The following is a 27,813-nucleotide window of genomic DNA, read 5'->3' on the forward strand; positions in this document are numbered from 1 at the left end:
AATCCAGTGCAGGGCTTCCAGGGCAGTGGTACGTTTTGGGGACCGGCCTGCCGGCACGCGGGGCCTGCCGCACTCTTGTAGTGTCTGCACAGAGACCCCCCCACCCGCCTGTGCGGGAATGTTGACAGAAGCAGGCTCAGGGAGCTCGTGGGCCTTTCAGAGGCAGAGCCGAGGTCCAGGCAGGCGTGTCCTTCCAGAATCCAGTGCAGGGCTTCCAGGGCAGTGGGGGTGGTGCGGTGTGAGATCCGCTCATCCCGAGGACCTGAGAGGGCCCCCAGCTCCGCCCAGCCCTGCAGGGCCAGGAAGGACATGGGCTCGCTGGCCCCCCAGCCCTGACTCACGGGGCTGCTCCTCCTCTCTTGCAGACAGAGCTGCCGTCCTGGAGGAGGGGGGCTCGACAGATGACGTCCCCGGTACCCCACTGGTCCTGGAGCCCGTCAGCACCCCAGGTTCCAAGAAGAGCCCCCCAGAACCTGTGGACAAGCGGGCCAAGACCCCCAAGGCTCGCCCGGCGCCCCCACAGCCCAGCCCAGCACCATCCACCTTTGCCAGCTGCCCGGCTCCCGAGCCCTTCGGGGAGCTGCCAGCCCCTGCGGCGGCCCTGGCCCCCGCCCCCCTCGTCACCGTTCCCATCACCATGCCCGCCACCCGCCCCAAGCCCAAGAAGGCCCGGGCTGCCGAGGAGTCAGCCAGCAAGGGCGCCCGGAGGCCAGGGGAGGAGGCTGAGCTGCTGGTCAAGCTGGACCACGAGGGCGTGACGTCGCCCAAGAGCAAGAAGGCCAAGGAGGCCCTGCTTCTGCGGGAGGAGCCCAAGGGCCTGCTCGGCCTGGGCAGCTATGCGCCGGCAGCCGGGAGCCCCGAGCCCAAGGCCGCCCGGCCCAAGGCTGCGGATGGTGACCTGGCCCAGGAGCCTGCGGTCGGGCTCACGTTCGAGGACTCTGGGACCCCCAAGAGCCCGGACAAGGGCCAGGCCGAGCAGGACGGGGCTGAGGAGTCGGAGAGCGGCAGCAGCAGCGGCGGCAGCAGCAGCGACAGCGGCAGCAGCAGCTCCGAGACGGAGGCCGAGGAGGACGGCCAGGGCGGCGGCGGGCGGAACTGCAGCGCCTCCAGCTCCAGGGCCTCGTCCTCCTCCTCCTCCTCGTCCTCCTCGTCCTCGTCCTCCTCCTCGTCCTCATCCTCCTCCTCCTCCTCATCCTCCTCCTCCTCGTCTTCATCTTCCTCCTCCTCCTCCTCCTCATCTTCATCCTCCTCCTCCTCATCTTCGTCCTCCTCCTCATCCTCCTCCTCCTCCTCCACCACAGACGACTCCTCCTGCAGCTCAGATGACGAGGCCGCCCCTGCCCCCACGGCCGGTCCCTCCGCCCCGCCGGCCCTCCCCAGCAAGGCGCCCAAGCAGGCGGGCAAGGCCCGCTCCTCAGCCCACTCCCCTGGCAAGAAGGCGCCGGCGCCTGCAGCCCAGGCTCCCCCGCCACAGCCTACGCCACCTCTGCCGCCCAAGGCCCAGGCCGGGGCCAAGAGCCGGCCTAAGAAGAGAGAAGGTGTCCACCTCCCCACCACCAAGGAGCTGGCCAAGCGGCAGCGCCTGCCGTCTGTGGAGAACCGGCCCAAGATCGCCGCTTTCCTGCCCGCCCGGCAGCTCTGGAAGTGGTTCGGCAAACCCACCCAGGTAGGTGCGGCGGGGGGTCATCTTTCTCTGTCGTCCCAGCAGGCCCATGGTGGAGGGTTGGGTCACAGCTGTGGAGTCCATGTGATACCGAGTCCCACCCATCCCGGAGCAGCACTGCCCCCCTGGTCCCGGGGACCTAGACCCACCCTTGGAGGCACCCGGTTGACCCACACAGTCCTGTGGCAGGCCTGTAGTGACTGTGTGGCTGGTCTCAAAGCCATATAGCCACGTGGCCTGAGTTTCTTTTCTTCACTTTCGGGCCGGCCAGGTTAGCAGTCATAGCAGAGGCACTTCTTTCCCTCTTTGCAGGTTGAAGTCCAGGACTGAGTCTCCTGGGCCTGGCTGGGTCCCTGCCCGCCCTGAGCTAGTCGGGGTGGACCGGAAGGCCCAGCATTCTGGCTGACTGGGTCTGAGGCACATGGCCGCGCCTGGAGTGGGTGGGGGTCAGTTCTGCAGAAGGACCCCTCCTGGTCCACCCTGTGCCTTGTGCACATACTGACACACTTGTACACGCACATGCACACACCTGCATGTGCATGCACATACGTGAAGCTTCTATATGTAGAAAGGGAACAGTCCAGAGGCCACCAGTCCGCCCCACGCCCCTGGGCAGGAAGAGCCGGGCTCCTGGTCCAAGGGTATAGCCAGTCAGGTCAGGTTTGCCCACAGCATCCGCTGCCCTGAGCCAGGGTCCTCTGAGGCCACGCGGGAGCCAGGTGCCCTGTTGGGTGTGGACCTCTGTAATGCCAGTGCTACCAGGCACGCAGGCTTTAGGGGTTCGTTTCTGTGGTGATGTATCGAGACTCGCTTGGGGGTTTCTGTCTTGGCAGCATTTAGGGCTGGCCACTGTGCCAGCCAGGGGCGGGTGGATCCCCTGGGGCGGAGCAGACAGCTCCACCTGCCTCCAGGCTGCACCCCAAAGACTGTTTAGGATAGGGTGGGGGATCCCCCTTTGTCAGACAAGGGGGTGTCCTCCCACTCCCACAGCTCGTGCTCTCCTTCTGACGTCCTTGCCTTTGATTCATCACCTGGGGTCATCTGGGGCAGAAGATCTGCTCCTTGACCCTGCAGGGTGTGAGCTATCTGACTTTCATCCACCTTGGATTGCAGGCTCCAGGCTGAAAGCGCTTCTCTTGGCAAGGCCACTACTCGAGACAGCAAACCGGGGTATAGGGATTCTTTTAGGGTCTTTGCTGATGAGCCACACTCAGACATTCCTGACCAGGCCCGCCAGAGCCCTGATCCGGGCAGACACTTCATCCAGGGACATATCGAAGAGCAGTGGTTTCTGAGCCAAGGACAGGCTCACCCCCACCACCCTGTCCCCAGGGCGATTGGCCAGTTCCTTATCTTGGCATCTGCTCTCTGCACATTCCAGTGTTACTATTACTGAGTGCACTTACTGCTGCAGAGGTTGGAGCACAGGGCCAAACTTAATAGAAAAGTCTGCGGTTGTCAGCTTCAGGTCTAGCTGGATCCAGCAGCCCAAAGGCTGTCTTCAGATCCCTCTCAGACCCGTGCTCCCAGCTTTACTTTCTCCTTTCGCTCTCTGTCCTGCTCTCCTTCTCCGGCAGCTCCTCTCCTCTTGGCAGTAGGCAGCCCCGTAGCTTTCAGCTGACCTGCTAGCTCAGAAGTGACAGTGGGAAGGAAGGATCTTCTTTTAAAAAATAGGGTTCCAGGGAAAGTGGGTGGAGCCTCCTTTGGCTTAGGGCCTGAGCACACCCCTGAGCCAATCACAGTGGTCAGAAGGAGGGTGGGCTGTTTGGATTGGCCAGATCAGGTCCCGTGTTGGCCACAGGGGCGGGGTCAGCCCCACTAGGCACTCCATGGATCAAGGGGGGCATCTCTGAGTCTGAAGAAGGTAGTCTTTGAGGCCTGAAAACATACCTGCTGTCAAAGATGAGCCGGCTTAGAGGTCTTAGCCACCCATCTCACCTTGAATCAGTTTGAAACATGCCTTGAGCTGAAAATAATTTGAGCGGTTTACAGAACAGGTAAGAAAGTCTGTCATGGACTTCACTCCTTGTCCAGTGGTTAGGACTCCCTGTTTCCACTGCAGGGGGCACAGGTTCGATCCTTGGTCGAGGAACAAAGGTCCCACATGCTGTGATGTGGCTAAACAAACAAACAAGTCTCACCAGGGACTCAGTGAATTAAAAGTAGAAAAGGGTCAGCCGGGTACGGTAGGAAATTAGTATGCAGGTTTTCCTTGTTCATACAAAAACAAAAACAAAACCCACACCCTTGGCGCCGCCTAGTGGCCAGTCCGAGAAGGGAAAGGCGGGTTTTACAACTCGGTTTGAAGGGAAGGCGCACGGGCTCCACTGGAGGGCAGAGCAGAGCTGCGCCGGCTTGGCTCCTGGGCAGCATTGGCCTGGGGGCAATGACTGGTCGCAGGGCTGCCTTGGGCAGAGTTTGGGCTCCGATGGCTGATCTGTTGACTCATTGGAGCCTGCATACCAGCCTGTCCCAACGCTGGAGAGGCAGGAGCGCTGAGAGGCTGTCAGGGAGTGTTTACTGCGAGAAGAGAAATCCAGCCACCAGCCCAGGGCTGGATCCTGTTGGCCAAGCTATGATCTTTGTCAGTGGCTTTCCTGGGGTAATGTGGGGGGCAGTCGGCTGTGCCTGGGGGTTGACAATGTCCAGGCCCCTCTCCCGGAACAGACGATGGCACCCCACTCCAGCACTCTTGCTTGGAAAACCCCACGGACGGAGGAGCCTGGTAGGCTGCAGTCCATGGGGTCGCTCAGAGTCGGACACGACTGAGCGACTTCACTTTTACTTTTCACCTTCATGCATTGGAGAAGGAAATGGCAACCCACTCCAGTATTCTTGCTTGGAGAATCCCAGGGACCGGGGAGCCTAGTGGGCTGCCGTCTGTGGGGTCGCACAGAGTCGGACACTAGTGAAGCGACTTAGCAGCAGCAGCAGGCCCCCCTCCCTGGCCTCTGGTAGGGCCCACTGGTGCAGAGACCCGGCACTGCTAGCTGCTCAGGGTGGTGCATGTAGACTGAGGCTGCCCAGAGGGCGATGGGCTTTGCAAGTGTCCAGTGGAATCTAGGTCCAGTGGAGCAGAGAGCACGGGGCTGGGGCGACCTCCCCATCCCTGTCTGGAGGTTGGGGGTCAGCAGGGGCCGGCTCTGCCTCAGGGGCTAGTGTCAGGACCCCGCAGGAGGAGCGGGGGCCTGCTGGGACTCAGCAGTAGGTGTGGCGTCTGCAGCGCTGTGCCTCATGTGGGGGGCGTCCCAGGGCCCTCCCCCCACCCGCATCAGTGCCCACCCGGTTCTCAGCACGGAGTCTTAGTTCACGTAAAGTCCCTTTGGAGGCCCACTCTGCCGCGGGGGTGAGCCGGGGCTCCCGATCAGGGCAGGCAGGGGCCTCTCGCCCTGCACTGCCGCTGCAGAACCCAGGGCCTGGGGTTGGGGAGGCGCACCCTCCCTGACCCGCCCGCCCGCCTGCAGCGCCGCGGCATGAAGGGCAAGGCCCGCAAGCTCTTCTACAAGGCCATCGTGCGCGGCAAGGAGATGATCCGCATCGGGGACTGCGCCGTCTTCCTGTCGGCTGGCCGTCCCAACCTGCCCTACATCGGCCGCATCCAGAGCATGTGGGAGTCGTGGGGCAGCAACATGGTGGTCCGCGTCAAGTGGTTCTACCACCCCGAGGAGACCAGCCCGGGCAAGCGCCTCCACGAGGGCCAGGTGGGCCGGGCTGCCCTGCTCTGGGGTCTGGGGGCCAGGTGCCGGGTTGGGGCCAGGGGTCAGGCAAGGCCGGGCCCAGGCTCACTGCAGCCCCTCGTCTGCGCACACAGCCCTGGGACCAGAAGTCCGGCCGCAGCCTCCCCGCCTCCCTGCGGGCCTCCAGCCAGAGGAAGGACTTCATGGAGGTAGGAGCGCGGGGTGGGGCCTCCTGTGACTCCGCCCACTCGGGGGACTCCCGACCCACATCGGGGTGGGGCCTCCCATGGCCCCGCCCGCTCGGGCTCCGGACCCGCACCTCTGCCTACTGTGTCCCGGTCTCTGCCTCTGCCGGCCTCTGTCGCCCTTGCTGTCTTCTTCCTCAAGTCCCTGGGTCTCTGTGTGTGTCTGTCCCTTCCTTGATGTCTCAGTCTCTGTATCTCTCTGTATCCATCTCTGGGTCTCTCTCCGCCTCTGCCTGTGTCCCTGTCCCAGGGGCTCTCTCTGGGTCTCTGGCAGCCTTCCTCCTCCGCCCGCCTTCCTCCTCCGCCCGCTGTGTTTCTTGGGTTCTCTCCGGGGCTACCCTCTGGCCTGCCGTGCCCTGATGCCGCCGTGTGCCCACAGCGCGCCCTGTACCAGTCCTCGCATGTGGACGAGAACGACGTGCAGACGGTGTCGCACAAGTGCCTGGTGGTTGGCCTGGAGCAGTACGAGCAGATGCTCCAGACCAAGAAGCACCAGGACAGCGAGGGCCTGTACTACCTGGCGGGCACCTACGAGCCCACCACGGGCATGATCTTCTCCACCGACGGCGTGCCCGTGCTCTGCTGAGCCGGCGGCCCGCCCGCCCCCCACTGCCAGGGCTCGGCGGCCACGTGTGCGGGCTGTGTGCATGCAGGTGTGCCCGTGGACGCCCCAGCGTGTAAGTGTGTACATGTGTGTGCCCGTATGCATGCACGTGCGTGCTCACATGTGCACAGGTCCCGATCCCCTCCCCTCTCAGCGATCAGGGTATGGCTCTGTCGGCCTCTTGGGGCCCCCCAGCACCTTGTAAGCACTTGGCCAGGCCAGGCCCCGGGACCCTCAGGCCGACGCCAGCTGGGGGTTTGGTGGGAGGGGGTGTCTGAGCAACCAAACTCATGCTTGCTCGGAGGTTCCCACCGCTGGTGGGTCCTCCTGGTGCCCAGCCCCCTCAGCACAGCGCCCACCCTGAGCCTCCCACCACGGGGCCGGGCTGGCCTCCTGCCCCCAGCCTCACTGACCCGGCCGGGCCTGCGTGGGCACCTGCCTGGGGTCCGGCCTCCACCCTCCACCCTCTCAGGATGGCCTGGATTCGGGGAGCAGAGCCAGGTTGGGGGGTGGTCCAGCAGCATTGGCCAGGCGCCAGGGGGAGTGGGCTGCATGCCCTGAGGCCCCAGGGAGGGCCCACCCGCCGGTCCAGACCCTCACACTACAGACAAGCCCATGGTGCTGAAACCTCGTCCCCATGCCCGCGGGGAGGCGGCAGTTCTTAGCCTGTACAGTTTTATTGTACCAAGAGACTCTCCCCTGTATCATACGCCTTTAAATGGAGTCAACTTTTTAATTATATATATAAAGATAAATATATATAAATATATATAAATATAAACTTTTTAAAACTGTGAAAAAATAGCTACGAAATTATAAAAAAAAAGCGAACACATTCTGACGTGCAGAATATTATTTTTTATTTCCTGTTAGATTGTGAGTGTCTAGCACCCCGCTTCACGGGCCCCCGTCCTGTCCCAAGCACACCCCCCGCCCGCCCCCAGCCCAGGTGTACTGAACTTGCCCCCACGATGGAGAAGGACCTAGGGAGAGCAGAGGCTGAGAGGGCAGATGGCCCCGCTCAGCCCACGAAAGCACTTAGCAGCCCCCGCGCCTTCCAGGGGACGGGAGGCCTCGTCCAGACAATCTTAAGGGAAGGAAAAGCCAGACTTCGGTTTTGTTTTTTGGGGGAATTATTGTTTTACTTTTTTTTTTAAGTTTCTTTTGGAATTTTGTTTGTTGGCGAATTCTGTGTGATCTTTTTCATAAAAAAAAAAAAAGAAAGAAAAAGCTATAATTGGAAAAGTGCGGTTGTCTGGCGTGGTTCATTTCAGGGGTTGGGGTGGGCCTGGTGTTGGGACGCAGCTCCTGGAGGGAGGCTGACATTTCGAGGAGGAGGAGAGCAGCCAGCGGCTGCCTGCGACTGTTGGCGAGCGAGCCAGTCTAGCGGAAATGGAAAGTACCCTAGCCGCACCGACGCTGTCCTTGCTGACGCTGGTCAGCGGACACAGTCAGTGGCTACCGGGCGGAGGCTGGCCTGTGTCCGTCGGTGCCGAGTTCTCCCGGCCAGGCTGGAGTGGGCCAAGACGGCAGAACATAAGGACCCGTGAGCACACCAAGATCACAACTCTGCGAAACAGTCATCAGTGAAAAGGACCAGGACCTACCAGAAAGATCTGCAACTGAAGACGTAAAGAAGGAACCCCAGTGAGACAGGAGGGGCGGACGTGCAATACAGTCCAGTCCACACCCCCAGGGGCTGAGCCACATACTGGAGAAGAAGGACTCCTGCAGGAGTGAGCCTCAGAGCCGCACACCAGGCTCCCCTGCTCGGGGTCCTACTCTAGGCAGACATGCCCCCCAGCATCTGGCTTTGAAGGCCAGCAAGGCTTAATTTTGGGAGTTCCACAGGGCTAGGGGGAAAAACGTCACCCTTAAAGGGCACACACGGAATCTCTTGTGCTCCAGGCCTCGGGGGCAAAAGCCATACCTTGATGGGAGATTGGCAGGTCTCCCAGATCTTGGGGTGGGGGAGGTCTCCTGGAGAGGCAGGGGGTGAGCAGCTATGGCTCACCCTGGGGACACAGACGTGGGCAGCAGCCATTCTTGGGCACTCCAACCACGTGGATGCTGGTGTGCACAGCTGCACAGCTGTGGGGCACCCCCTCCAAGAGCTGGTCCTACCCAACAGCCTGCAGGCCCCAGTGTTAGGACACTGCCTTCTGAACAACTAACTGGGTGGGGGGCGCAGCCTCACCCATCAGCAGACAGGCGGCCTGTAGACTCGAGGCCAGCACAGAGCCCAGCTCCCGGGTGCCAGCCTCTGGCCTGCCCTCCAGGAAGCCGGCTGCAGCCTTAGGCCAGCCTCACCCACCAGGGGGCACACACCACACAGGCAGCAATTCCTCTCTGGGGCACAGATTCAGACAAAACCATAGAATTCAAAAAGACACAGGCACGCCTACGTTCATAGCAGCACTATTCACAACAGCCAAGACGGGGGAACAGGCTGAATGTCCATTGACAGATGAATGAGTAACAGTGTGGTCCATATATGCAGCGGAATGCTGCTCAAGCGTAAAAAAGAATGAAATAACGCCATTTATAACCAGAGAGTATTATACTAAGTGAACTCAGGAACAGAAATATCATATGATATTACATGTGGAATCTGAAATATGACATGAAACAATCACAGACAGAACAGACTGATGGCTGCCAAGTGGGGAGGGATGGAGTGGCAGGTTGGGGTCAGCAGACGTAAGCTTTTATATAGAGAATGGATAAGTGACAAGGTCCTACTGTACAGCCCAGGTAACTTCAATATTCTATGATTATAATGGAAAGAATATGTTAAAAGATATTAACCGAATTGCTTTGCTGTACAGCAGAAATTAACACGCTGCAAGTCAACTATACTTCAATAAAAATGTTAAAACTGAAAAAAAGGCACCCAAAATCTATAATACACACACAAAAAGAAAAAGGAATACAAACATTAAAAACAGGCATCATATCACAAGAGAACAAAAGAAAGTTTAAAAAAGAGACCTATAAAATGCAACTCCCAAGCAATTAGCAAGAGGGCTATGAGAAAATATCGATAATTACTTTAGGGACTTCCGTGGTGGCCCAGTGGTTAAAAATCCGCCTTGCAATTCAAGGGACGCAGGTTCGATCCCTGGCCAGGGAACTACATCCCACATGCCTCGGGGCAACTAAGCCAACGCTCCACAACTAATGAGCCCGTGCTCTGCAACAAGAAACCTGCGCACTGCAACTAGAGAGTAGGCCCTGCAATTGTAGAAGGTCCACGCGCAGCAACGGAGAGCCTGAACTGCAACAACGACCCCGCGCAGCCAAAAATCCTAACAAAAACCTATGGAGCTGAGTGCTCCCAGCTGCATCCACTCTGGAAGAGATAACGAGGGTGCTGACGCTGGCGCGAGATGGAGGAGCCGCACTCTTGCGGGGGTTCGGGGGATGCTGCGCCAGGGTCTTGGCGCTGACCCCGCCCCGCCCTGCCCCGCTCCCCCGGCCCTGGGAAGCTCAGGCCGGACCCAACGGGCACCCGCCCAGCGCCCCAGCGCCCCAGGCGTGCATGGGACACGGATGGCTTTGCTGTTTGAGGGCGGTGCGTGGAGGGTACAGTGTGCCGATGGCGAAGGCAGCGAGCTCAGCGTCTGCAGAGCCTGGGATGGGCTCCTCCATCCAGGACGGTCCTTGGGCTTTAGAGAAACTGAGTCACGGGCTGGTGCGCGCTCCCCCTCCCTCATCCCTCCACCTCTTCCCCTCCCCTCCCCGGAGCCCCGAGGAGCGGCCCCTGTGGCATCGCCCCGCGTGGGCTCGGCCGGTCCCCGCCTCCCCAACCCTCCTCCCACGCGCCCACATCAGAGAGTAAACCGACCCGGTTTTCGGGGAGACTGAGACACAGAACAGCGGAGGAATCTGCTCCAATCACAGTCTGTCAGCCACAGAGCCGAGACCTGACCCCGGAACGCCCCCCAGCCCGCTTCCTCGCTCTGACCCTGGACGACAGGGCCGAGCTGCCGTCCCTTCTCCTCCCCCATTTCCAGTGGGCGCGAGCCACCCTCTCTGACCGCCCTGGAGCCAAAGGGCACCGAGCCGCCCTTGAAAGCCCACGCGCATCCTGTCCGCGCCCCTCCTCACAGCTCCGTCCTGGGCCCGCCACGTGCGTGGGGGGAAGACTGGTCCCAGTCGCCACCAGCCTTGCCCCACCAGGACCCCTCCTCCCACCCCGGCGGGCAGAGACGGCGGTGGCACAGACGTGACTTCCAGGCGTTGCTGGGGCAGAGGCTCTGCCTTCATCTTTAATGGCCAGTGCGGTACAGTCAGTGGACCGACGGGTGGATGGGACCCGGAGGGGGTGGGAGGGCGCCTGTCTTGCCCCTGGAGAAGCCCGCCGCTGGCAGGATGCCCCGGGAATCCCCCCAGCTTGGGGTGCTGAGCCAGTCTGGAGCTCTGGAGGGACCCCCCCCTCTTCTATTTGCCAGGCACCCCTGGGCATGTCTGTGCCCCCCCTGGAAAGGGCTCAAGGCCTAGGTCGGGGGGTGTGACTCCAGCCAGGCTGTGGGCCCTGCTCATGGCTCTCAAACTGTCTCCTCCTGTATCACAGGTGGCTGGAGGAAATGGGGGAGGTCGACCGGGCTCCCTGGGCAGACAGACCCCCAGGCCTGTGGCATCAGGGGTGTACCAGGGTGCATGGGTGGTGCTGGCGCAAGGTGGGCGCACCCAGGCTGCAGCCCCCTCGTAGCGGGGGTGTGGGGGGGCAGGCCTGTGGGAGCAGGGTCCCCAGTGGAGGGGGAGGTGCTGCCGACGGGGGGTCAGGGCCGTGGGGCCCTCAGAGCGGACCCAGGAGGGGACACGGGCTGGTGGTCTGCTCTCCTGGGCCAGGACGGCTGTGAGTGACCCCACAGAGCGGGGCCCGGCAGACACGGGCCGGGGGTGAGGGCAGGCATGAGACACAGCCGCATCCGGGGCAGTGCGTCCAGGCCTCTGAGAGCGGGGCGGAGCCCTGGGGCCAGAGCACCAGGAGATGGTGGTTTCGGCACAGGGAGGCGGCTGGGCGCCCAGGCACTGCAGGCAGGGGTGGGGAGGGGGCCTGGCGGCCCTCCCTGGGCGGGGCTCAGAGGCCGGCGGGGAAGGAGGCGTTGGCGGCAGAGGGGCGCAGGCAGCTCCGGTGGGCGCCCCGCGTGAGGCTGTAGGCGCAGTAGGCCACGGCTGAGCCCAGCGTCAGCCCCGTCATGTAGGACACGGTCATGGTGTTCCCTGCGGGCAGGACCGGGCCTCAGTGGGCGGGGCTCAGGGCCCCTGGGGGGCGGCGGGCCCCAGTCCTCGGGGGGTGAGGCGGTGACCACGGCCAGCTCCTGCCGCCCAAGGGCTGTCCCACCTTGACGGAACGTGCTGGGCGGCCCAGCCTGGCCTGCGCGGCCTCCTCTCCAGCCTCCCACCTTGTCAAGGATGACCTGGGGTGCCCACCAGGCTTCCCGCAGGTACCCTGACCAGAACCCACCTCCAGTGCCCCTTCCCCACTCAGCCCCCGTCTCTGTCTCACTTGACAACCGTCCAGCCTTCCTGCCCTCAGCAACAGGCCCAAACTTGGGAGTCCTTCTTGACCACACCCCTGCCCCCGCCCCCTGCTCATGCTCCATCTCCCAGTCAGCTGGCCCTGCAGGCCCTACAGTCAAAACAGATCCTGGAACCAGCGTTTCCTTCCAGGCTCCTCCCACCTCTTCACCACCTCCCTGGCTCGCGCTGCTTCTGCCCCTGGGCCTTTGCACATGCTAATCCCTCCACTTCCTTTGCACCATCAGGTGGCTGGCCCCTCAGGCCTTCCTCCAGGGCTCTGTTCACGCAGCCTCCTCAGTGATGCCTTGCCAGACCACCCTGCTTCCACGGTGAGGCCCGACCCCGACTCCTCCATTCCATCGCTGTTTTGTATTTCTCCAGCACAGCACATCTTTGTGTGCTGTGTCAGCTCTGGATGGTCAACCCCATCAGCACAGGGACCGCTTCTATCGTTGCTGTGTCCCTGGAGCCTAGGACAGTGTCTGCCTCGCGGCAGAGGCTCACCGATCCGTCATGGGATGAATGAGGAAGGGCTTGATGAACGTCCCAACCTACGCGCTCTGAGCTGACTTGTCCCTGGGACCCAAATGCAGCTGCTTGCAGTGTGGCCTTGACTTCTATGGGCCTGGGTTTCCCTGCCTGGTGGTGGACAGTCTCACAGGCAAGTGGGCCAAGGGGGGCCTTACCTGCCAGCTCCCGCTGCTTGGGGCCTACTTTGCCTGCTGCCAGGATCATGGGCACGCTGCCAAAGTAGCCATTGCTGATGCCCATGAGGAGGGAGAGGACGCAGGGCCAGGCCGGGTGGCGGAGGGCGGGTGTGCCGCTGGGGTAGACGCAGAGGATGAAGAGGGGGATGAAGACCACGCGGAGGCAGGAGCAGGCCAGCAGGTGGGTGCCCCGCCAGTCCATGGGCAGCGCCGCCAGAATCTGCAGGGAGACGGACCTGTGGGCCCCAGCCTCTGCCCTCGCCTCTCGAGACCCACTCCTGTCCCTGGACACTCCCGGCTCAGGCCGTGTCCCTGTCCCTGTCCTTTCCTGTTTTTGTCCCCCCAAAAACCGACCAAACCCCCCACTGTGGTGAGACACAGGCCCTGCGGTGTGCTTGGCACCCAGCTAAACACGACACGTGCCCTGCGTCAGTCCTCACAGCGCCCTCACCGGGCAGGCTCACGACCCCATTTGAGAAACAAGGACACGGCGGCCCAAAGAGTCAGGCCCACCTGTGTCAACTTGTAGGAAGCAGCGGCAGCTGAACCCGCTAACTAAGCTTGGCTTGGGGTTTCTCAGACCTCCCCGCTGTGCGACCGCAGGCAGGTGGCTTTCCCTCTCTGAGCCTTGTGTTCCTCCAGAAAAGCCCAATGACAGGCTAGCCAGTTCTGGGTGCTCCTGCCCCCTTGCATGTGTCCACACCTGTGCTACCAGAGACCCCTCAACCAGTGAGCCTGGGGCCAGTGCCAAGTGCCCCTCCTCTTGCCCCTGGTCTGGTCCATGGCTCGGCTCCCACCCTCCCCACCTGGAGCCACGTGCATCTTCAACTGGGGGCGCCCTCCCCTCCGCCGGGGCGGGGCCCACCTTGCCCACGAAGTCAGAGAGGTTGAACACAGCCATCAGGAGGATGGGCAGCCACTCGCCCAGGATGCAGTGGCGGATCTCCGACTCGAGACCCGGAAATAGGCACAGCGTGATGAAGTAGGTCACGGCGATGGATAGCATGTCCGCCCAGATGACGCGGGCCACCACGTAGCGGTGCAGGAGCAGGGCTGTGGGCGGCCAGCGGGGTCAGAGGGCAGCGAGCCCAGGGGCCCCTGCCTGCAGCCCGCCGGAGCACCTGCCCCACCCCGCGCGCAGACCCGACGTCGGGCCAGGCCCGCCCACCTCGGAAGGAGGGCCAGCTGCGCCTGATCCTTGGCCGAGGCACGTCGAAGCGCGTGTAGGCGCCCCCGCCCGTCACCTCGTGGGCCGGGCTGTCCTTCGGCGACCCGCCGTTGGCCAGTGTTGGGCCCTGGTGCTCCTGGAGGGAGGACGGAGTGGGGGCCGGGATTTGCGTGCGGGTCCCCTCCACCCCCAACGGCCTTCCGGCCGCACGGGTCAGGTCTCAGCCCAGAGCCATCAGGGGAACCTCCCTGACCATCAGGGGGGCCTCGCGTGGGCCGGTCTCTGGCTCACTCTTGTGTTCCCAGCCCAGGGCCCAGCGAGGGTGACTCGCTGGAACAACTCCTTTGAGAACATTTTGGCTCCCCTTGCCCTGCCCTTCTCCTAGGCGGCTCCCCGGCTCCCCTGTGCCTAGCTCCCACACCTGCCATCCCTGGGTCCTCTGCGGGCTAGGCGGCCCTGTCGCCACCAGAGCGCGCCCCAGCCCCCAGGACGGCTGGGCACGGACCTCAGGCCGCACGTGTGGTCCATCACAGCCGGCGTGGGGGGGTGTTAAGGCCTCAGGGGTGGGCTCTCATATCCAGAGGGGGCTCAGGCCCCAGACATGTGTGGCACCGGGGGATGGAACCGTGGTCCACGTGAGGAAGGAGGGCCCGGCTGGGACAGGGTGGCGGCCGTGCCCGGGGCCCCCAGACCTCGACCTCGTGACTTACAAAGTGTACGTCCTCGGCGGCCACGTCGTGGTGCACGCGGTAGCCGGCCCTGCGGCTCGGGCGGCAGTGGCGGGGCCTTGCCGTGTGGTAGAGCACGAAGCGGCTGCCCCGCACCAGCAGGTGCAGCAGGAAGCAGAGCAGCTCCAGGCCCGCGGAGACCAGGAAGAAGATGAGTGTGCCGGCCCGCTCGTCCGGCAGCAGCAGCTTGGTGAGGATGCGGCTCAGCGAGACCATCACTCCCGCGGTACCTGCGGAGGAGGGGCCGTGACGCCCGCCCCGCCCCCAACGCTCAGCCCCGACCTCCCGCTCCGCCCCGCCCTCCCGCTCGGCCCCGCCCCACAAGCTACCCCGCAGCCCTGACTTGCCCACAGGACGCATCCACGCAGACCGCCCCTCCCCGGCCTGCCGCCTGCTCACACCCTCTCCCGCCCCACTGGAAGCGTAGATGGAATGCCTGCTGTGTGCCTAGCACCGCACCGCCCTGAGGACACAATGGGGATGATGCACACAGGCCCTTTCCTTATGCGGCTGGAGGGGAGAGACCTCCAAGGTCGCATAGAAGAACACCAGGATTTGGGGGTACAGGCAGGGGAAGAGGGCATGAACTCTGCGTGTTTCTATTTGAGGAGCTGAAAGGAAGTTGTGGGCTTGGAACCAGGTGGGTGGGGAATCACAGCAGGCCAGGTACCTTCCTGGGGGCCCCTGCTGCTTGGGGCTGGATGGAGGGTGGAGCTGCCGTTGTGTGGAAGGGGGGCACCGCATGAGGGGGTCAGCTGCCTGGACCGGGGGCTGGAGAGGCAGGATCAGCCGGAGGGCAGGCAGGCAGGCCCACACAACTTGCAGAAGGATGGGGTGTTGAGTAACTTTCAAGTTTGAGCATGGGGGTGCAGTTCACTGAGGCGGTGGGAAATGACACGGTGGGCTTGGGGTAGTGAGTCTGAGATGCCAAGTGGCGGTGGTTCATGGGTGTGGGGCTGCGAGGAGAGCCTGGTGCTGAGGGACGGCACTTGACATGACATGTGTGGATGGGTTGACCCCGCACACACGCGCACACACACGCACACACAGACACAAAACACATGCCTCACACAGGCGCTCCGAGACACTCTCGACCCGCCTGTGCCTCACATCCCAGAGGACCGCACACCAAAGAGGCCATGCCCTTCACAGCCACATTCCTCGTCTGGGAGTCCTGCCCCTGCTTCCAGCCAGGCATTCCCGCCGCATGTGCCCAGGGCTCCTGAGCCCCAAGTCCCAAGGAGAGGGTCTCAGAGCCCAGAAAGCCCAGCGCCCACTCCTGAGGTCTGCAGATACTCACTCTCCCCTGTCATCACCCCCTGCGTGTACCTCTTGGGCAGCATCCCTGTGTACCCGTAGAAGCTGGATTGCTGCACTTGAGAGAGAGAGAGGGTAGTAACCATGAGACACCACTTATCACCTGTTCAGAAGTTCAAGAACACTTGTGTTGGCAAGAGAGTGGGGAAAGGACATGAACTCCACTGGGGGCAGAGGGAGGTGGTCCAACCACCGTGCGGGGTGTGGTGGAAACAGCATTGCCTGCCTTCCGTGTCCCCACCCTGGACTGGCCAGGCTCCCCCACCTCCTCTGGTCACTGACAGCCAAGCAGAAATGACATACATCACTCCTGGACCAGGCAGGAGAAGCCCTCGTGGTCTTCCAGTCTTTTTTTTCCCCAGGGGCAGCTACAGACAAGGCCACGTGTTACAAATGGAGAGCCACCGTCAGCACCAGTGAGTGTGGAGAGTACCCCAGGGACCGGCTGGACGTGTGGCAAGAGTCGGGAGTAAGACTGGTTCTGCGAAGCCGCTGAGATTTCTGGGCTCATTTGTTACCAAGCATAACCTCTCTCATCCTGACCAATAAGACACAAGTGCAGGGACTTCCCTGGTGGTCCAGTGGCTAAGACTCCATGCTCCCAATTCAGGGGGCCTGGGTTCAGTTCCTGGTCAGGGAACTATTAATAGAACCCACCCACCACAACTAAGACCCGGTGCAAGCAAAAATATATATATATATGAAGACAGAACTGCAGCAGTGTCTGGGGAAAATAAAGCACACTGGCTCACACCCTACAGTCTAATGACTCCATGTCTAGAAGGAAACCCTGGAGCAGGATAGGCAAACTGGGATCTCGTGGTTGTCACCAGGATTTTTGAAAAAATAGAGCAGACCTGTGTACAAAGCCTGGATTGAGAATATTATCTCACAAAGCCTTGATTTCATTTATAAACACACACACACACGTTTGCTGAGTCATAATGTGAAATGCATTTCTTCACAGAAGTCATTATCAACAAAACTACTGGCCTGGACCTTTGTAAAAGTTGCTGCCATAAAAGACAGAGGAAAACTGAGGACCACTTGGATTAAAGCCATGACCAGTAATGCAGCATGTGGCCCTGGGTCAGAAAGACAAAAATTATAGAGGACATTATAGGAACAGCCTGTGAAATCTTTACATGGGTTATAGATTCCATGACAGTGCTGTATCAGTGTTCAATGTCCTGATATGGGCAATTGTAGACACGGTTCTAGGGGAAACGTCTTAGGTTTAACTGCTACCACAGTGAAACGCCCTGAACTGTTAGTATTATGGCAAAAAGTGTGACGATGTCTGGAGTAACTCCTGAACGGTTTAAAGAGAAAACGTTCATTATTTTACATTTATATATACGTATGGGGAAATTTATATATACAGCTACTTTAGAAGTGGGGAGAGACACAGAAAGCCAGAGAAGGAAAGAAAGCATTTGCAGCAAAATATTAACAATTGGTGAATCGAGGCAATAATGAAGGGCGGGAAGCCTGGCCTGCTGCCCTCCACGGGATCGCAAAGAGCTGGATGTGACTTAGCGACTGAACAACAATAAGAAGTTGAAAGATATATGCGAACCCATTATATTATTCTTGCAACTTTTCACAAGTGTGAAATAGTTTCAAAATAAAAAGCTTTTTAAAAAAAAAAACCTGGAAAGCTACTGCCCAAGAGAAACACCGACACGGAAATATATGCCTGAGAGTTTGTGAAGCACAGTTTATACCTGAGAAACCAGGGAGGTGCCTTAATGTGCACGTGAGGCTTGGGCGTGTGGACATGTGCGCGGCGTGTGTGCTCCGACACGGCGCGCCCAGCACACACAGCCCTGTGGGTGTGCAGTGTGCGATGTGTGAAAGTGGACATGCCCGTGTGCATGTGGACACACACCAGCCCTGAGCCTGGCTCACCCTGGGTAACACGCCCCCAGCACACAACTCAACCCACCCCGGCCCCCTGGCTCTACCTGTGCAGCCGAAGGCCACAGTGCCCACAGCGGCCAGGTTGATGGCGTAAGCCTGGTCCCTAGAGAAGAGCTGCAGCCAAACGTCGCAGATGCTGATAAAGAGGAGGGGCCCCAGGGCTAAGAGGTAACCTGTGTGGGAGGAGGCCAGAGAGGGAGCAGTGAGCAGTGGGCTGGGGGAGCCCCCTCACCCCCACACAGGGCCAGGGCTGAGTGCTCTCTCTCTGCCGTTCCCCTTAGGACTGGGGGGGCAGGACATCTTACAGGTCTCAGAGGGGCACCTGGAAGACTTCCTGGAGGAGGCGCCTTTTGAGCTGGACTTTGAAGCTGACTGTTACCATGGAGACAAATGGTAGAGAAAAGCAGGGGAGAGCAAGGGCCCCGAGACACATGTGGGGCACACAGCAGCCTCCCCAGGTACGGGCATCATGCTGGCGTGCGCTGCACCCCTCGAGCCCGACCCGGTTTTCATAGTGGAACCTATGACATTCCTAGGAGGAGGCGCGCCCATCTTACAGACAAGGAGAGTGAGGCGCAGGGGTGCGTGGTGGCCAGAGGGGAGGGCTGGGGGCCGGGTGGGCAGTGGGCAGCGTACCCGCGGTGATCCTCGTGTGCAGGCTCAGCCTCTCCACCAGCGCGTTGTTCAGGAGCACGGCCGCCAGTGCCACCAGGATGTAGGTGAGGCTCATGTCAAACACAATCGAGGTTCCTGCGGGTGGTGGGGGGCGCTGGGGGGGCAGCCGGGGCTCAGAGGAGCCCCGCCCTCTGCACCTGCCCCCACAGAGCACTGCTTCCTCCCTCTGCCCCAAAGGGGCTAACAGCCCAGGGAGGGTGAGGGGCTACCCTGGGGTCACGCGGCAGTTCACAGCCGAGCTAGAGTTTGAAGAAAACGGGCCCCTGGAGCAGGGTGCCGCCCGAAGGGTTTCTGGAGGGCAGCTGGCCCGAGCCGAGCGAGCAGGCAGCGTGGATGGCAGGACGCGGCCGGGGCCCACCTGGGTACTTGTGGTGCAGGTAGTCCACGTCGGTGATGAAGCTGTTGTAGGGCAGCAGGAAGCCCACGCCAGCCAGCAGCATCGCGAAGTAGATGGCGTGGTAGCGGTCATCAGGTGCCGGCTCCTCTGCCGACAAACCCAGACTTCAGGCGAGAGGCAGACAGGCCCATGCGTGGCCGCAGCCACCACACTGGGGTGCAGGCCGCTGCCACAGGCACAGTGAACCACACCACCCCCCGTCGTGACCACCACAGCCGTAGCCACTCGGTGTCACCTAACCGCAGACGTGGCATCCCACCATTCGGTGTCTCTGCCACCTTAGCCATCATCATGGGCACCATCAGCATGGGCATCCCACCATTCGGTGTCTCTGCCACCTTAGCCATCATCATGGGCACCATCAGCGTGGGCACCCCACCATTCGGTGTCTCTGCCACCTTAGCCATCATCATGGGCACCATCAGCGTGGGCACCCCACCATTCGGTGTCTCTGCCACCTTAGCCATCATCATGGGCACCATCAGCGTGGGCACCCCACCATTCGGTGTCTCTGCCACCTTAGCCATCATCATGGGCACCATCAGCGTGGGCATCCCACCATTCGGTGTCTCTGCCACCTTAGCCGCCATGGTGGGCACCATCAGCATGGCCACTCCTACCATATGCAGCCACTGAAGCCATCATGACTGTGGGCACTCTCCAGCCCTATGGCCACAGCTGCCCACATCCCGTCAGCACGGCCAGTCTCAAAAGTTACAGAACACTGTGGCCCCTGTCACCATCGGACCACCATCACGCCCACCCTCACTGTGCTGGGCCCCTCCTCACGCAGGCCGCAGTCACCACGGCTGTCATCACCCCGGCGGCCATCCATCCCACAGCCGAGGCTGGCAAAGCCAACCGTGCATCACGGCTGTTGGCATCACCGTCACAGCCACTAAACCAGGGTCACGGTCACTGGGCCCCTGTCCACCCTCATGGCCACTGCCGCCCGAGTCATCACCATCGCAGCTACTAGGTCTACAACCACGCATGCCACGGCCAGAGCAACCCTCACGACGGCCGCTGTCCGTCACCAAGAGGCCACCATCTCCACAACCCCAACCGCCACCGTGACCCTGACCGCCACCGTGACCCTGACCGCCTCTGTGACCCTCCTCGCCTCCGTGACCCCCACCACCACCATGACCCCGACCGCCACCGTGACCCCCACCACCACCGCGACCCCGACCACCTCCGTGACCCCCACCGCCTCCGTGACCCTCTCCGCCTCGGTGACCCCCACCGCCTCGGTGACCCCCACCGCCACCGTGACCCCCACCGCCTCCGTGACCCTGTCTGTCTCCGTGACCCTCTCCGCCTCCGTGACCCCCACTGCCACTGTGACCCCCACCGCCACCGTGACCCCCACCGCCTCCATGACCCTCTCTGTCTCCGTGACCCTCTCCGCCTCCGTGACTCCCACTGCCTCCGTGACCCCCACTGCCTCCGTGACCCTCTCCGCCTCCGTGACTCTCTCCGCCTCTGTGACCCCCACTGCCTCCATGACCCTCTCCGCCTCCGTGACTCTCATCATCATGGCCACCGAAATGCCTGGCTGGACAGAATGCTGAAATGGCTTTTTACAGACTCAGTACAGAGCCAGCTGGGTGTCAAAAGCTAGTGGGGCTGAGACAGTGTTCTCTGGGAGGCTGTCTACGCTCTAAGTCCATGTCCAATATACGGTCCAGGTCCTCCTGGAGTTAGCGTTCTCATTCCCACGAACCACGGCAGAAGTGAGAGCAGGCCAAATCACCACAACCGGCAGAGGTCCCTAACTAGTGATATTGATGCTTTCCAACTGCAGTGCTGGCAAGAGTTTTGAGAGGCCCTTGGACTGCAAGGAGATCAAACCAGCCCATCCTAAAGGAAATCAGCCCTGAATATTCATTGGAAGGACTGATGCTGAAGCTGAAGCTCCAATCCTTTGACCGTCTGATGCAAAGAGCTGACTCACTGGAAAAGACCCTGATGTTGGGAAAGACTGAGGGAAGGAAGAGAAGGCGGTGACAGAGGATGAGACGGTTGGATGGTATCACTGACTTGACGGACATGAGTTTGAGCAAGCTCTGAGAGATGACGAAAGACAGGGAAACCTGGGGTGCTCAAGTCCATGGGGTCTCAAAGAGTCGGCCACAAATGAACAGCAACAGCAAAACGTTCGCTTCCCACCCCCATGTCTCCAGGCTCCGCTGGTGCAGGGGGCTTCCTTCTAAAGTGCGGGACGGTTCCACCCCAAGACACTGTCCTCTGCAGTGACCCTGCAGAGGACAGAGTTGCTGTGCCCACTGGGGGCGGGGGGGCTGATCCTGACCATCACAGGGACATCCGGGTGCTCCCAGATGTGTGGGTCTGGAAGACGGGAGATTCCTTATGGCCTCTCTCAGGACGTCCGTTCTATGTGATACAGTCCATGGAAAATGACCCCAACCCAAGTCTAGCAGGACTGGTGGTGCTCCAGAGCCTTCCAGAAAAGAGCCCTGACCAGTTCAGGTGCTGGTGGAGGGCACAGGGAATGTGGGTGGGGGTGGGTGGGAGAAAGTAGTTATAAATACCAGCTACAGTCGTGACTAGCCAGATAGGAGGACTGACTGCTCGAGCATTTCTTCCTTATTTTGATATGAATACGTGTGTGTATACGTATTAAGGCTTCCCTGGTGGCACGGACGGTAAAGAATCTGCCTGCAATGTGGGAGACCTGGGTTGGATTCCTGGGTCGGGAAGATCCCTGGAGAAGGGAATGGCTGCCCACTCCAGTATGCTTGCCTGGAAAGTCCCATGGACAGAGGAGCCTGGCGGGCTACAGTAGTCAAATGTCCTTATTGTATTCACTTTCTCACCCCTGTATCATCTAACATAAGGTGTGCTCGTAACAGTTAGCTCTGCATCTCAGTGTTTTCAGTTTTGGGGAGCAGAGAAGAGCTGTGGACTTTGCAGCCCCTGGGGAAAGGGTGAGTGTGTTTTCGTGACTTGCCCAAGGTCCCTGAGCAGACAAAGAGACGGGAGCTCTCTGGAACCCAAATCTGCCTGACTCCAGACCCGCATGCTGCCCGCTCTGCAAGTCTGCCATATTTCCTCCACCAAGGGAGCCCGAGGCTCAGAGGCCGAGGTCTTTGCTCTGGGACACACAGTCAGGGAGTAAACAGGGTCCTGGAGTCTCACGCCAGTCCTCTTTTCGGGGACTTCGCTGAAGTGAAGCAAGGCTGGCTCTGGCCAATGAGTGTGGCCAACACAACAGACATCGCCTGCAGACAGCAGTCCACACACGGGTCGGTGCACCTGCCCCCGTGGAAGCCCACATTAAGACGGAGGCTTCCCTGAACACACCTGGACACACGGCGTTGGCGAAGGCACTGGGACCGTGGGCTCCTTTGTCGCCGCAGCAGGTCTAATCCATCCTGCCCCCCAGGCTCAGTGATCCCCCCCACCGAGGTTCCCCATCCTAGGAAGGCTCGGGAGGACTCCCAAGGCCGACCCTCCGCTGCCCCTCACTCACCAGAGTCCGTGAAAATCGGGATGCCCCTGGTCCTACCGCCCTGGGCCTGGGTGGCCCCGGCCACCGCCTCCTCCAGGTGGCCGCTGTCAAAGCTGAAGCTCATCACCACGCTCCCGTGTGGCGTGCTTGCCATGCTGGCCTCCCGGGGGTGCTGGCTGCCCACCGAGCCCATGGCGGCCGCGCTGCAGAGAAAGCAAAGGAGGCCGGATGGGGAGCCCAGGAGAGGACCCCAGCCCCACTGCCCTGCTGCCAGCCCGCGCCCCCCAGGGCCATCCGTGCTCTCTATTCATCCCATCCCTTTTTTTCCCCCTTTTTCCTTTCTTTGCCATGCCACATGGCTTATGTGATCTTAGCTCCCCGCCCAGGGATTGAACCTGAGCCCTCAGCACTGAAACAGCAGAGTCACTGGACGCAAACCTAAGCGGACACGTGATGCCATGTGACTTGTGTCTTAAGATGCTCCCTGGCTGCAGCAGGGAGCAAGACTGGAGGACTGCATGAGGGCGGCAGCGGCGGGCACGGTTGAGAGGAAACAGATGCAGTCGTGCAGGAGGGGTGGTTTGAGCATGTGTGTGCCAGTGCCGCACTCGAGTGTCCCATGAACCACTGCCCTCTGGGAGGAGGTTCCAACATCCACTCATTTGACGGCCGATGAAAAGGAATGTTACTGGGTGAATAGCTCCTCTGCCCCGCCACCCCGGTCTAACAGGCAGTGAGCGGCGGGACCTAAACGTGGACCCAGGCCTGTGGGTCCCCGCACCCCCACGGCCCACGTACTGGGGCCAGCCCCATGGGGTGGCAGGAAGTCCTTTCTCTCTGGCTCTTGCCTCAATTCAAATCTGTATCTTTGGAGGAAAGGAGCTAACTGATCCTCAATGGATGTTGTTGTTCAGTTGCTCAGTCGAGTCCGGCTCTTTGTGACCCCATGGACCGCAGCATGCCAGGCTCCCCTGTCCTTCACCATCTCCCAGAGTTTGTTCAAACTCGTGTCCATTGCATTGGTGATGCCAGCCAACCATTTCATCCTCTGTCGCCCCCTTTTCCTCCCGCCTTCAATCTTTCCCAGCATCAGGGTCTTTTCCAATCAGTCGGTTCTTCCCATCAGGTGGCCAAAGTATTGCCATTTCAGCTTCAGCATCAGTCCTTCCAAAGAATATTCAAGACTGATTTCCTTTAGGATGGACTGGTGTGAACTCCTTGCTGTCCAAGGGACTCTCAAGAGTCTTCTCCAGCACCATTGGAGAAGTTGGGTGTCTAGCTTTTTTCCCTAAAATACTGACCAGTTTGTTTTTGGAACAACCTTTAATCATTTATCTGATTGCCAAGAGGATACACACTCACTGTAGGGAACCGGAGACAGAGATGGGACGTGGCAGCATCGGGCACTGAGTGTGGCGCCCCTACTTCCTGATCCCCTCCCCCTGGAGCACGGGTCAGGGCACCCACAGAAGCAGCAGGGAGAGGGACCGCTCCCCAAGGGACCTTATGTGCCCGCAGCTGCTCCCATTCTCTCTGAGCTTGGCCCATAGCCATGCCCACCCCCGCCTCTGCCTGGTTCATCTCCTTTCCTCCAGCAGCCCCACCTGTCTACCTGCTCCCCAGCCTCCCCTGGGCTCCCCCCGCTTCTTTACTCCCCATAGAGAGTTTTAGTTGGGGTCTGAGAGTCTGGAGCCTTCTTTGCTTCCAGGTGGGTCTTGGGGAAGTTCTGTCCTTGCAGGCTGGGGGCTGACCGGCAGATGGTCACCCAGGAGCAATGTGTGTGTGGGGGCCGGGAAGCCAGGCGTGACCCCCCTCCAGGCTCAGCCCTGGACCTCCTGCCACATCTGGAGCTGGGGGGCCGAACGGTACTCAGGACAGAGCTCAGTCTGGGGGTGAAGGGCTGTGGCCCTGGGCAGGGTCCTGCACTGGAGGCTTGGACACCCTGGGTCCCCCAGCCACCCGGCCTCCCAGGTGGGCCCAGGACAGGGTCTGCAACGACGAGCACCCCTCCCTCCAGCCTTGGAGGATGTCCGCTTCCGACCCCCTGGCCTGTGTTCCCGAGACAGACGCAACGCCGGGGACACGCCCGGCCTCTGCGCTGAGGTTTCCGCCTAGCTGAGAGGCCACACCACCCGGGAGGCGGACGTGCTCCGCATGGAGCCAGGAGGCCACCCCGCTGCTCCCAGACACTCTGCGGGCGAGACGGGCAGCCGCCACTCACATTGCCTGGGCCACTGTGCCCTTGTGCTCCTCCAGGCCCCCTCCTGGGAGGTGCTCAGTGGCCCCAGCACCCCTGATATGACCTCCCATATTGGCAGGGCAAGGGGGGTTGGCTGGAGGGGGCTGCCCCTCCCTCTCCTGGGCTGCAGGCCTCCAAGCCATCCCCCCAGACCCCCCTACGCCCAGCTCCACCCCACACAGGCAGGCCTGAGCCTAGCTCTTCCCCCGGCCCCTCCTCCTTGGGTCCTGCTTTAATTAAACTTTATGGACAGGCTCAGGGGCACAGGGGTCTTCTCCACACCCCAGCAGTCCTGAAGGCCCCCACTTCACAGAAAGAGAAGCTGAGGCACAGAGAGCCGGGTCTAGGGGCCACACAGCGCGTTCTGGAGCCCCGCCAGGCCTACCGCCTTTGGCTCCCTCCCATTTCAGAGGCAACTGAGTTCTAACTGTGCCCCCAGGGCACTGTGAAGGCTCTGGGTGTCTGAGCCTCTCAGGGGCTGCGCTCCAGCCAGAGGGCACATGGAGCCTGGGATCTGCTTGGAAAGCCAGCCAGCTAGTCTCCCTGGGGCCTCAGCCTCCTGTGAGCCCCTGGCCCTGGCTGGCTGGACGCCCTTGGATGGCCCTAACCCCCGGACCCACTATCTGAGGCAGCCTGTAAGTTCTCTACTGCTCTTTCCGCAGCCAAGCCTTCCGGACTGGCTCAAAGTCCTCCCTGGTGGTTCTGCCCATAGGAAAGTGGGTTTCCAGGCCCACGGGCCACCCCCTGCCTGGAGCAGGGTAGGAGGCAGGTGCAAATGCATTGGCCAACCCACCACAGGCGCCAGCCTGACCGGGGTGCCTGGCCCCGCCCCTGGCCCCTGGCCCCTGGCCCTGGTGCTGCAATGCCCCCAGCCCCGGCTCCCTCGGTGAGACCAGCTCCACAGCAACGCAGTCGGTTCGCAGGCCAGCGCTCCTGGGCGAAGGACAGACGGTAGGACCCCTGGGAGGTGACCTCTGGGCGCAGGCCCCACCTCTTTCAGCCGCTCTCCCAAGAGCTGGGAGGGGGCGGGCAGGGGTAGGGGCGCGGTGGGGCGGAGGAACTTCCAAGGAGGAACTTCAGCTGGAAGGATGCTGGGGTGTGCCTGGGGAGGAGGTGGCGCCTGGCCAGGCAGGGCCTGGAGCCGGCGGCACTCTCCGCTTCCCGGGTCTGGGTCCTGCGCTCGCAGAGGGGCTGGTGGCGGGCTGGCCCGGTCCGGAGGCTGGACAGGGTGCGCGTGGGAGCCTGCTGATCCCGGGATGGAGTGGGAGGATGAGGGTCTCGGGGTGCCCGGGGTCACGCGCCCGCGCCCCTGGACTCGGCGGCCGGAGCCGGCGCGGAGTGGGGGGGAAGCACGGAGCCGGGCCGCGCGCGCCTCAGACAAAGGCTCCGACAGGTCCCCGCGTCCCGGCCGGCCCGCGCCCCTCCCGCCGCCCCCGCGATGGCCGCTTACCTCGGTCCGGTCCGGTCTGGGGGTGGTGGGGGTCCTCGGGGCGCCCGGCCCCGCCCGCGCCCGACGCCCCCGCGCCGGGACCCCTGGGCGCCCGTGCCCCGGTCCGCTGCGTCCCGCTTCCCGCACCCCGCCTCGGGCCCGGCGCGGCCGGCGTCCTCCGCGGGTCCCAGTCCGCCGGCCCCCGGGTCGGCGAGCGCGTCCGGGGGGCGCAGCGGCCGCGGCGAGCACAGCGGGGGACCCCGCGCTCCGCCCCGGCCCGCCCCCCGCGCGGAGCCCCGCCCCTTCCCCTCCTCCCTCCCGCCCCCCCGCCCCCCTCCCGCCCTCCGAGCCCGCGGGGAGGGGGAGGGGCGAGACTGAGGTCTGGGCCACCCCCCCCCCCCCCGGCGACCTCGGGGTGACCTGTGGCTGATCTAGCTACCACTGCCCATGCCCACCTCCCTGCCTGGGTGCCCAGGCCTACTCCCATCCCCATCCCCGCCTTGCCCCTTCACCTCCTCCAACTCGGGTCCCCTCTTGTGGGAGGCCTGTGGTGCTTGAAGAGTGGGTGGGACAGGTCATCCGGTGACCAGATTCAAGTTTTGAAGGATGAGTAGAAGTCCGCGAGCAGGAGATCCTGTGCATTCCAAACAGATCTAGGGGCTTCTGCGGCCTTGGTCCCCATTCCTGCCCTGGGGTCCTCCTGCTCGCTGCTTGAGATCAGACGCTGTGGAGGCGGCTTCCCATCTCAGAGCCTCAGTTTCCTCCCAGGTGGATGGACTTACAACCCCCCTCCCCAGGGCTGTTGGTCCCTGTGCGCACCTCTCTGGGAGCCTCCCTTTGCTCATTTGTGACCTGGGAGGAGCCCACCACACCGGGAAGGGAGGGAAAGTTCCTTGTCAGGAGAGGCGTCCAACCTCAAGGGGAGGAGAAGTGGGAGGTGGAGGAGCAAGCCCATGGGAAGCCCCCCACTCAGGGTTGAGCTCCCCCAGGAGGGATCCACACAGGTGCCTGGCAGAGACCATGCTAAGCCCCTACCTGGATGTCATCCCCTCACTTCCCACCAGACTAGCCCCTCCTCCTGTCTGGTGACCCACCTCTGGTGAGCAGAGAGTGGGCTGGGAGACAGGGCCAGTTGTTCAAAATCATTTATCTTAGAGTTAATGAGTCTGGTGTCTCCCAGGGCTCTAGAGCATTGAAAGGGCCAATGCAGGAGGCCATGGTGGAGCTGCCCTGGTGCAAGGAAAAATTATTTGGTGCCTGTGAGACATTGTTCCAGGTGCAGGGAACCCATCAGGGTCCCTGCCCCCATGCGGTTTCACAGGCAGTAAGCAAGTGCAATCATTTCTGGAAGCTTCAGATGCCTGGAAGACAGAGAGACAGTGGTGGGAGAGACAATGGCATGTGCCTACGGGGGTGGGTGGGCATCCTAGTGGTCAGGGAAGGCCACTCTGAGAAGGTGACACTGGACGGGAGAGACTTGCCCCTGGTGGGGAGATTTGTGGGAAGGGTGCTCTGGGCAGAGGGAGCAGCCAGTGCACAGTCCCGAGGCCAGAAAACCTCATTCTATTCAAGAACAGAAAGAAGGTCAGTGTGCCTGAAACAGAGAAAGTGAGAAGCCACTCCAGGGGGGAGGAGGGGGGCAGAGGGCAGAAACCAGCCTGAGGGGGCTCCTGTTGGAGCCCCTGGTGTGTCTTATTTCTTTATTTTGGCCACACCTAGCAGCATGTGGGGTCTTAGTTCCCTGATCAGGTATCAAACCCACATCCCCAGCAGTGGAAGCAAGGAGTCCTAACTGCTGGACTGCCAGGAAAGTCCCTGGAGTGTTTTAGTCGGGGGAGAGTTTTAAGCCTAGATTCCTAGGGTGCGAAGCGAAGTTGCTCAGTCGTGTTCGACTCTTTGCGACCCCATAGCCTACCAGGCTTCTCAGTCCATGGAATGTTCCAGGCAAGAGTACTGGAGTGGGTTGCCATTTCTCCTGGGGTAGGGGGATGTGAATTGGAACAATCCTCCCAGAAAGTAAATTGGCTTAAAAAAGAT

The 27,813-nt window shown here is 61.5% G+C and overlaps 2 protein-coding genes across 7 annotated transcripts in view; one reads left to right on the forward strand and one right to left on the reverse strand.

Annotated features, from left to right (window-relative positions):
- TNRC18 (trinucleotide repeat containing 18) overlaps positions 1-7,435 on the forward strand; it is an 84,858-nt gene extending 77,423 nt beyond the window's left edge. For all 5 annotated transcript variants that reach the window (XM_055562681.1, XM_055562684.1, XM_055562682.1 and 2 more), the window contains 4 exons: positions 366-1,666; positions 5,128-5,364; positions 5,475-5,549; positions 5,965-7,435. In XM_055562681.1, coding sequence (XP_055418656.1) covers positions 366-1,666; positions 5,128-5,364; positions 5,475-5,549; positions 5,965-6,171 — 1,820 coding nt within the window. In that variant the 3' untranslated portion in view covers positions 6,172-7,435. The remainder of the gene's footprint in view (positions 1-365; positions 1,667-5,127; positions 5,365-5,474; positions 5,550-5,964) is intronic.
- A 3,648-nt stretch (positions 7,436-11,083) lies between these two features.
- SLC29A4 (solute carrier family 29 member 4) lies at positions 11,084-22,301 on the reverse strand. 2 transcript variants are annotated; one of them, XM_055561482.1, is made up of 11 exons: positions 22,130-22,301; positions 21,651-21,656; positions 18,595-18,720; positions 18,198-18,311; positions 17,606-17,697; positions 15,622-15,691; positions 14,304-14,551; positions 13,594-13,729; positions 13,291-13,478; positions 12,405-12,645; positions 11,084-11,418 (listed from the first exon to the last, which is right to left on the reverse strand). In XM_055561482.1, exons 1-11 carry the CDS (start codon positions 22,299-22,301, stop codon positions 11,276-11,278), a joined length of 1,536 nt encoding a protein of 511 aa, XP_055417457.1. In that variant the 3' UTR covers positions 11,084-11,275. The 2 variants fall into 2 exon arrangements, with proteins under 2 accessions (XP_055417457.1, XP_055417456.1); XM_055561481.1 differs by having other exon boundaries at positions 15,622-15,696; positions 17,606-17,734.
- Positions 22,302-27,813: the final 5,512 nt, after the last annotated feature.

The sequence above is a fragment of the Bubalus kerabau genome, chromosome 23 (assembly GCF_029407905.1).
Source record: "Bubalus kerabau isolate K-KA32 ecotype Philippines breed swamp buffalo chromosome 23, PCC_UOA_SB_1v2, whole genome shotgun sequence".
Classification (NCBI taxonomy): Eukaryota; Metazoa; Chordata; class Mammalia; order Artiodactyla; family Bovidae; genus Bubalus; species Bubalus kerabau.

Excerpts from the sequence above, each read along its gene's own strand:
- SLC29A4 (XM_055561481.1), bottom strand. The coding sequence starts at position 22,301 with ATGGGCTCGGTGGGCAGCCAGCACCCCCGGGAGGCCAGCATGGCAAGC. Across the intron at positions 18,312-18,594 it reads CCTGCACCACAAGTACCCAG|GAACCTCGATTGTGTTTGAC; the intron begins GTGGGCCCCGGC and ends CACCACCCGCAG. Across the intron at positions 11,419-12,404 it reads CAAGCAGCGGGAGCTGGCAG|GGAACACCATGACCGTGTCC; the intron begins GTAAGGCCCCCC and ends TCCTGCCCGCAG.